The sequence below is a fragment of the Marmota monax genome, unplaced genomic scaffold, assembly GCF_021218885.2.
Source record: "Marmota monax isolate L192 unplaced genomic scaffold, Marmota_monax_Labrador192_F-V1.1 WCK01_AAM20220418_F8-fsc00730, whole genome shotgun sequence".
NCBI lineage: Eukaryota > Metazoa > Chordata > Mammalia > Rodentia > Sciuridae > Marmota > Marmota monax.
Genome location: NW_026693495.1, coordinates 1,229 through 11,142, shown reverse-complemented (window position 1 = coordinate 11,142; position 9,914 = coordinate 1,229). Strand labels below are relative to the sequence as shown.

At 37.4% G+C, this 9,914-nt stretch overlaps 2 protein-coding genes across 2 annotated transcripts; one reads left to right on the top strand and one right to left on the bottom strand.

The window, feature by feature from the left end:
* On the top strand, positions 1 to 936 carry LOC124102099 (olfactory receptor 7E178-like). Its single transcript, XM_046458340.1, has one exon. It carries the CDS (start codon positions 49 to 51, stop codon positions 934 to 936), a length of 888 nt encoding a protein of 295 aa, XP_046314296.1. The 5' UTR covers positions 1 to 48.
* A 7,745-nt stretch (positions 937 to 8,681) lies between these two features.
* On the bottom strand, positions 8,682 to 9,434 carry LOC124102110 (olfactory receptor 7D4-like). Its single transcript, XM_046458344.1, has one exon. It carries the CDS (start codon positions 9,432 to 9,434, stop codon positions 8,682 to 8,684), a length of 753 nt encoding a protein of 250 aa, XP_046314300.1.
* Positions 9,435 to 9,914: the final 480 nt, after the last annotated feature.

Genomic DNA, 9,914 nt, shown 5'->3' with positions numbered 1-9,914 from the left:
AGCAGCACAGAAGCACAAAACTTAACACACGTTTCAGGGTTCTATCTCATGGGACTCTCAGAAGATACAGACCTGCAGCCAGTCCTCTTTGGACTGTTCCTGTGCATGTACTTGGTCACAGTGCTTGGGAACCTACTCATCATCCTGGCCGTCAGCTCTGACTCCCACCTGCACTCCCCCATGTACTTCTTCCTCTCCAACCTATCCTGGTGTGATATCTGTTCAATCTCCACCACGGTCCCAAAGATGCTCATGAACATTCAGACTCACAGCAGAGCCATCTCCTATGTGGGCTGCCTGACACAGATGTCTACTTTTACCATTTTTGTCTGTATGGATTACATGATTCTGACTGTGATGGCCTATGACCGGTTTGTAGCCATCTGTCACCCCCTGCACTGTTTGGTCATGATGAACCCTCGTCTCTGTGGCTTCTTAATTTTGGTGTCATTTTTGTTCAGCCTTTTGGACTCCCAGCTAGTTATTTTGATGATCTTAAAAATTACTAACTTCAAGAGTGTGGAAATTTCCAGTTTCTTCTTTGACCCTTCTCAACTTCTGAATCTCTCCTGTTCTGACAACTTCTCTAATAACATTGTCCAGTATATTCTGGGAGCATTTTATGGCCTTTTCCCCATCTCAGGGATCTTTTTCTCTTACTATAAAATTGTTTCCTCCATTCTGAGGATCCCATCTTCAGGGGGGAGGTACAAAGCCTTCTCCACCTGTGGCTCTCACCTGGCAGTTGTTGGCTTATTTTTAGGGACAGGCTTTGGAGTGTACTTTGAGTCAGCTGCATCACATTCTCCCAGGAAGGGTTCAGTGGCCTCCGTGATGTACACTGTGGTCACCCCCATGCTGAACCCCTTCATCTACAGCCTGAGGAACAGGGGCATTAAAGGTGCCCTGAGGAGGCTGCACAGCAGGACGGTCTAATCTCAGCCCCTGTGGGGTCCAGTTGCAATGTACATAGGAAAAGACATTAAAATGAAATATCTAGTTCTGTTAATCTGCCTCTTTAGGAATATTAATGGCTTTAGTTTCTCACATTTTAGTGGAATGACTCTAGCTAGTGTTGGGAATGTATTTTTGGAAATTTTTCAGATTTGGAACAAAGTATCAGCTTAGAAAAATGGAAAATTTTAAAGTTAAGGGAAAGTGATTGTGTCATAGCCACATCCATGTGATTAAGACTGCTGATCTACATACTTCAGAATGGTGAAAATAATAACTTTTTAAAACCTCAATTTATTGTTTTTGCAACAATAAATATAGGAGTGTAATAGCAATAGTGAAAATTCTTGAATTGTGGAAGTCAATCAACAAACCTACACCCATATATTATATAGTAATTCTCAGTTGTGCAAAATGGAGAGGCATAAGAATTTTGAATATATTGCCATAATAATGAACTTACAAGTTTAATGACATCTCTCTAGGTACTTCTATGCATCTGTTAAAACATTAGAAACAAATGTTTGTCTTTCACAGATATGCTGAAAAACACTTGTTGCTGTCAAGTACTACGTTTCAAGGTAGTAAGTTTTGTGTTCTTGATGACTTAGATGAGATTTAGGTTATTTTTTGTAATTTCTTGAGAAAAGTGTTTATGCATGTATAAGTCAATACTGTTATGCCAATGTAGAGAGCAAAATCTACCCGCAAAACTCATGCCACTAGTTGGTTTCGGTGAGAGCTCTGCAGGAGAATGGAATTATGCAGAGTTATCAAGAAGTCAAAGTTCAATGTGAATATTTCAACCTAGATTCAGTTGTAGTTATGAAGGAAATATTAGTAAATGATGTTACTAAATTTTAAATTTTCAAATTGTTAGTTTTATTCATAGTAGTAACAGGTAATGTTATTTTATGATTTCTGAATGGCAGGATATATTCTAATGCCAAGATTCCCAACCCTGATATAAGAAAAGACCACCCAGCTTGGTGTGGAGGTGCACACCTGTAATCCCAGTGGCTCCTTAGTCCAAGGTAGGAGAATCTCAAGTTCAAAGCCAGCCTGAGCAGCTTAGCATGATCCTCAGTAACTATATCAGGGTTTGAACCCACGGTGTTAAACCAGTGAACCACATCACTAGCCCTTTTTCATTTTTTATTTTGAGACAGGGCAAGTGATGTGGTTCACTGGTTTAACACCATGGGTTGAAACCCTGATATATATATATATATATATATATATATATATATATATATATATATATATAACAAAAAACCAAAACACAAGCCACCACCAAGAATTTCATAGGCAGATAATCTGATTAAATTGGTTTTGGTTTGATGCCAGGGAATCTAAATATTTTTAAATTTACATATTCAAATATATAAATATATCAGAATAAATAGGCGTCCACATTTTAAATTTAAAAGAAGAAATTTAAAAGTTAAAACAATTTTATCACAGCCTTGTAAGTTAGATAATTATTATCACCATTTTCCTGTATTTGCAATAGTTTCTGTACTGTTGTCTTTCATATTTTATCCCAACTGTAGCATTGTGAAATCTGACAGAGTAACTACCTGAGTTTCCTCCATATAACTGAAATCAGAGAATTACAATCCATTCATCAGTTTAGAAATTGATGTGAAAATCTATGCAATAGCATAAAAACGTTGGGATTAAACCTCGTCTTTGAGGGCATCCATGGTGCTAAATTTCTCAACTGTAACTTAGAAACACTGGAGCCCTCTGGAAGAGCAATGTAGATTACCACAGCAAAAAAAAAAAAAAAAAAAAAAAAAAAAAAAAAATGCAAAGAGCACTTTTCTTCACCAGGTATTTGTAGGGTTTTTACCACAGAAACTGGATTTTTAAAAAAAAGACTCAAAAATTGGTTTTAAGCACTTCATTATTATTTAATCATGGACAGGCCCAGTTTACACCAATACATATCTGGTTGGTGATGCCGTTCATTATGTACTATAAACTAAACCACATTTCCCAACATTTGAAGTCTAACTAAGGCAAGGAAGAAAACAGAATTTTGAATGATTTTATTTATTTATTCATTCATTGATATTGTTTCTTTTTAATTACACATGACAGTAGAATCCACTTTGATATAACTATACTAGCAGGGAATGTATTTTGTTCTAATTAGGACTCCATTCTTGTGTATGTGCATGATTTAATGATTATTAAAAGACAAACAGCATTTGGCTGACTACTTCTATCCTTACAGGCAGATCAATAACCTCAGAGTTTTGGAACTCCTGGAAGAACACTGGCACTGAACAATGTGTTCTGATAATGAATGTTCATCTGTAATGTCATCATTAGATTATGCAGTGCTGGCTCTTATACAATGTTAATATATATCCTTCATTGAAAGAATCCAGACCATTATCTTAGAAAATAATACAGCACACTAAATTGCTTATTGCTTTTCTTTAATTAAAATGGATTCTATTTCTAAAACTTAGAAAGCTATTTCTTATGCTGTGATTTAATTTCCCACACCCCTGGAGTAGGCTGCACATTACTGTGATCATGAGCCTGTTATATCTAGTGTTCTTGGTCTTCCAATCCTCTTTTGTTTAGAGTCCCTAAAGTAGGTTGGGCAGAATGGCACATGTCAGGAATCCTAATGAGTAAGGAGTTTAAAGCAGGAGGATCACAAATTCAAGCCTAGACTCTGTAACTTATTGAGACACTGTGGATGTACTTAATATAAAAAGGGCTGTGTATGTACTTCAGTGTTAGAGTGCTTGCCTAATATGTAGAAGATCCTGGATTTTCTAAAAAAAATGTACAGAAATATAGAAATCAATAATGGAAGATTTCCAAGAAGATGGAGTTTGTCACAACTGTGAGATGTTGTTGAATGTGTGTGGGCCTCAGGTCTGGATACTCAACTGTGAATGCTTAGAGTAAACACATATACAGTCCTGAGTGCTTGCTTGCCATTTCCTTTATCCTACCTTCTTTTCTACTCAAAGGTGTCCTATAAGCACAGAAGCAGAAAACTAACATGTTCCACCTCATGGAACTCTCAGATGATCCAGGAACTGCAGTGTGTCCTCTTAGGACCTTTCCTGGTCATGATGTGGGAACCTGCTCATAAGAGTGGAAAGAGGCCACTGTACTAACCAGTATCATGGACCCCACCTCTGTGGTCTCTTAGTTGGGCATCATCTTTGTTAGACTCTAGGACTCAGCTGTACTATTTTCTGGCATTGCAACTTGTCTGCTTCCTAGAGGGGAAATTGGTAATTTCTTCTGTCACCCTCCTCAGTGTGTTCTTTGTGCCTGTTCTCATACTACTAACAATAGCATAGTGCTGGGACTCATTGGTGCCATGTTTGCTTTTTCCTTATCCTGGGAGTCCTTTCCTCTTATTAAAAAACCATTACCACCATTTGGAAATTCATCAGGTGGGACGTCTGAAGTATTTTCTACCTTTTGCTATCAACTGTCAGTTGTTTGCTTATTTTATCAAACAGGCCTTGGACAGTGCCTTGGATCAGCTGTGCTCCATTCTCCCAATGAGGGGTTCTCGTTGGTAGACACTGTGACCACCCCTATGCCAACTCTCTTCATCCACAGCCGTAGAAACAGGGACATTGCTAGTGCCTAGAAGAGACTCAGAGAAGGATGGTCTAAGCTCAGTACCTGTGGCATCCTCTGGAATGTGAATTGGAAAAAGTAGCAAAACTGAACACATAGCTTATAAATGGTGCCCTCTTGTTAACACTTGAAGTTTAACGGCTCTGAGTCATTATGATGTTTCAAGGTAAAATCATGGTTGATGGTTGGTGAGGAGGATGACAGTTTTTCAAATGAGTGCAAAGTTTTATTTGGGGAGGGGAAAATCTTCTGGATTTGGAGATAGTGGTGGTTGTACAAAAATGCCAGTGTAACTAATGCCGCCAATCTGTGTGCTTAGAAATGGTTAAAGTGGTTTATTTCATTTAATATGATATTTTCCAGTTCAAATGGCACATTTAAAAAAAAATTATTGTTTTTTACCACAATTAACATGGAAATTAAAAAAAAAAGATGGATTTCTTTTTTAAAGGAAATATTGAATGGAGTGAATACACTTGAACTTGCTCCTGAATAGAGGAAGACCCTAAATCATTTCTTGAACATTCATTCATTGCTGTGTCTCTCCTTCTCGTGATTCACAACATAAAGGAACTCTTATCTGACACAATAATCTTATCAATTGGGGGAGGTAGAAAATTCACCTGAAAAATAATTATTTTTGTGGTACTGGGAATGAATCTAGGGGCTCTCTACCACTGAGATACACCCTTAGCCCTTTTAAGTTCTCTTTTTGTTTTATTTGAAACAGGATCTTGCTAAGTTGCTGAGGCTGACTTTGAACTTGTGATCCCCCTGCCTCAGTTTCCTGAGTTGCTGGGATGACAGGTGTTTACCACTGTGTTTAGCACAATTGAAAAGTACTAGCTGAGTGGACTGGGACACATTTGTGCTCTCTTGGCCTCAAATTCTTCATTTTAATGGTACTTTGCTGAAGCAACTCTAGGATGAAACAGATAATACATACCTTTTAGGAATCTATTAAATAGATAATGATAATCATCATTATCATCTACTTAGTGTTAATGCATTTAAATTTATTTGAATTTCAGTAGCACTTCATCCTAAGGGCTGAGAGACCATCACATGTTTATACAATGATCTCTTGACCAGATCAAGACAGATAATAAACATAATTTACTTTTGCACTCAAAATCTACCATAGTCAGTGCAAAAATTATCCCACATACTGTTTGTATATCTATCTTCTATCACCTTTCTCTTAATCTCTCCATCTATCCAGTTACTCAAATGATTATCCCATTGATTCTTTTTATCATGAGAAACTTGAATGATGCAGATGGTGAATGGTACATTTCACAATTTGCAACATAGAAATGCACCTTATCTTTGCCATTGCTCTGCTAGACTTCAAGGCTTTGGAAAGAAAAGAGTACTACTTGCCTTTTGCACAGGTTCTAACTTTCATGTGCATTGGAGAAATTATTCACTGTCCCATAAGGCAAAGCAAAGACAAATTGACATTCACACATCCGGTAGCCTCTTCCTTCACTGGAGGGAATAACTTTTTAAAGAGATCTCTAAACATTTCTTAGAAATTAAATGTAAAGTTTATGTTTTATAAGGACTATATAAAAGACCTAGATTTCTTAAATAGTATTTGAAAGATAAAGAATCATAGAACAATGGTGGGATTTGAATAATTGTATAAATAATAAAGGGTAAAAAAGTGAGGATAGAAATTTATCATGCACATCTAGAAAAGGTCAAATGTTAGGGTCTTTTTGTTTTCATTAAGGACATTCATTATGTGTTGGAAAATTAGAAAAAGCAGAGAGGAAAGGATTCGTTAACTGCACAAACATAGGTATTTTAGGTTTTATTCACAATTTTCTTTATACAACACTATGGTAGGGATCCTAATGTCTGATCCCATCAACTCACTATGAAATGACAGCAGTGTAATATTAAAAATTTGCTACCACCCACATGTATTAAAAGTTCACAATACCAAGCATCTCTCTATCTAGTTCTGCTTTATATGCTTGTTGTTTGGTTACATGGTCTTACCAAATTTACTTCTACATTTATCCACACACATATTCAGGTTTATTATACCAATTAATTATGAATCAATGTCTAAATTTGTCTCTCTGAGCCACAAGGCTCTCATGGATGGGGTGTGGATATTTTCTAAGGATCATAATTTTTGAACAACTGGTGTTATCAACTTCAAAAATGACTGGACAAAAGTACATTTAGTTAATGACTTCACTAGGTGACAACACAGACTTACACAAAGCTTTGCAATATATTCTGGAGTGAGAGAAATATTTTCTTTTTGAGCTGAAATCAGAAGCCCCTGGTGCACTTGCTATATTTGGGAACAAAACAACTTCAGCTTATTGGGAGGTTGTGGGGACATCCTGCAGCTTTGAGACCAATGTCTTGATAGTTGGGTAGGCCTGGCCCTTTGCTGCTCTGTCACCTATTTGCTTACATCAACAGAAGCCACCTGCTGTTTTGTGAGCTGTCCCCAGGGCCCCTCATGGTGAGGAATTGAGGGAGGCCTCTTGCCATCAGGAAGGACTTAAATCCTCCCCATGACCAAAAAGTTGGTTTGATTAGGATAGGGAATGCAGATAATAGAAAAAGTGTGGGATTTATAGCCATGAGATGACTGCAACCTTAGCAACCCCTTGACTCTATGTTTGTTGAAAACTTTGGAATATTCGAAGGAGTTGAAAGTTACCAACAACTATGTGAAGATCAGTATTTTACACTATACCAACGTATATCACTTTGACAAAACACCGGAGTTGAATTCTTATCTATATTAAAAAAAAAGACTAATAAATTATCAACACATAAAATCCTAAATCACAAGAAAGGAGCACAGAAATAAAAACAGGAAGTTCTCGTTAGAGACATAAATCTGAATTGCAAAAATGAGAATAGTATCATTGTAATACAATCCCTATTTACCTGATTCATTAAATGAATTTACAAATTTATATTTTTGGGGGGTTCCAGGGCTTGAACTCAGGGGCATTCGACCACTGAACCACATCCTCAGCCCTATTTTGTATTTTATTTTGAGATGGTCTCATTGAGTTGCTTAGCACCTCGCTTTTGGTGAGGCTGGCTTTGAACTCATGATCCTCCTGCCTCAGCCTCCTGAGTCGCTGGGATTATAGGCATGTGCCATCACACCTGGCAAATTTACAAACATAAAAACAGACATTCGGTTATTTTTTTCTTTAGGCAGGAACAAATTTATTTCATTGACTATGAATTCAGAAGCAGAAGAGTAGTGACTATGATTCTATGAAACAAACTTTTCTTTTAACAACCATATTACTTTAATTTTTGAATTATTTTTGAACTAGAATTCACACAACCCAAATTCTCTCTTGTAAAGTATAAAATGAAGTACTTTTGAACATATTAACATGGTTGTGCAGCATCACCACTACCTATTTCCAGAATATTTTCATAATCTCAAAAAATGGAATTATGTAATACGTGGTCTTTATTTGTCTGCCTTCTATCATTTAACATAATGTTTTTAAGACTCATCTATATTTTGGCATATATAAATATGACATTTGTTTTCATGGCTGAATCACATTCATGGATGTATGGATATATCACCTTAAGTTATTCACTCATCAGTTGATGGATATTTTGGCTCTCCTAGATCTGGGAAGTTACGAAAAATGATACAATAAACATTTGTGTGGATATTTATGTGTGAATGTTTTCAGTTTTCCTGGGTATATATCAAGGATTTAAATTACTGAGTCATATGATAACCATGTGATGAACTATTTGAGGAACTGAAAATTCTGTTCCCAAAATGGCGACACCATTTTACTTTCCCACTGGATTGGTCTGAAAGTTCCAATTCTCTGTGTCCTTGCCAACAATTTTTATTGTCTTTTTTTTTAATTGAGTGTGAAGTTGCATCTCATTTCGGCTTTGATTTACATCTTCCTCAATAATAGTGTTGAGTATTTTTTTTTCATGAGCTTATAATTGTTTGGGGAGTATAAGAAATTAAGCATATTATTTAGAGGAGGAAAAGAGCTAGAAATTGAAATTCAGTGAGTTTGCCTCAGGGCCTAAAATATCTCCTGAGTTCTGAGGTCAGTGATCCATCAAGGACAACAGGCTGCTCTTCTGAGGAGTCTCCCCAGGGCCCCCTTCACATCCTTGTTCCTCAGGCTGTAGATGAGGGGGTTCAGCATGGGGGTAACCACAGTGTACATCACTGAGGCGATCGTGGTTCTTTGGGAAGAATGGGTCCCAGAAGAATTGAGGTATTCCACAAGCCCTGCTTCATAAAGCAAGGAGACCACACAGAGGTGAGATCCACAGGAGGAGAAGGCTTTAGACTTGCTCACAGAGGAGGACATCCTCAATAAGGAGGAGACAATCTGAGAGTAGGAATAGAGGATCCCAGCAACAGGAAATACAACCATCAGGGCAGTTGAAACATACATAATGAGGGCATCAGAGTTGGCCACCTTGAAAGGCTGAGGCACATCACAGAAGAAAGGAGGGATTTCAGTGCCCATGGAGAAGGTAAATTGCTTCAACAGTAGAATATGAAACAGGGAGAACCAGAACATGATGTTCCAAGACATCAGAACCAGGAGGACACAGAGCCAAGGGTTCATGATGACTGTGTATTTCAGTGGGTGGCAGATGGCCACAAAGCAGTCATATGCCATGACGGTCAGTAGCATATTATCCATTCCAACAAAAATCATAAAAAAATATACTTGAGTGAGGAATTCTAAGTAGGAAATCTCTTTGCTTTGTGTGTGAATGTTCACTGGCATCTGTGGGATTATGGTAGATGTGAAACAGATGTCAGCCAAGGACAGGTTGGAGAGGAAGAAGTACATTGGTGTGGAGGTGGGAGTCAGAGCTGACCGCCAGGATGATGAGCAGGTTCCCAAGCACTGTGACCAGGCACATGGACAGGAACAGGCCAAAGAGGAGGGGCTGCAGGTCTGGATCCTCTGAAATGCCCAAGAGGAAGACTGTGTTAGTATTGTGCGGTTATCTGCTTCCATGCAGCTGATGTATCTGCTGGGATAGGAAGCAAAACATGTCCAAAAAATAGCCACCGGGCACCCCTTACAGCATCATCTTGGATGAACATCCTTCACTTCTATTGAATCCTGAAAATGACTATTTCCCTCAGCCAAGTGGTAGTCCATTTCACTTTTAAATGTATATAATCATCCACAATTCCTTAAACATAGCACATTTTTTCTTTTTTTGTATCATTGATTCACTTGTTTTAATTCTCAGATTTAAATTTATTGATATAAACTAATTTTATTTGATATTATTATTCTATAATAAAGATATGCCACCAA

Bases quoted from the DNA above. Each gene is read 5' to 3' on its own strand.
- LOC124102099 (XM_046458340.1), top strand. From the start codon at position 49: ATGGGACTCTCAGAAGATACAGACCTGCAGCCAGTCCTCTTTGGACTG.
- LOC124102110 (XM_046458344.1), bottom strand. From the start codon at position 9,434: ATGTACTTCTTCCTCTCCAACCTGTCCTTGGCTGACATCTGTTTCACA.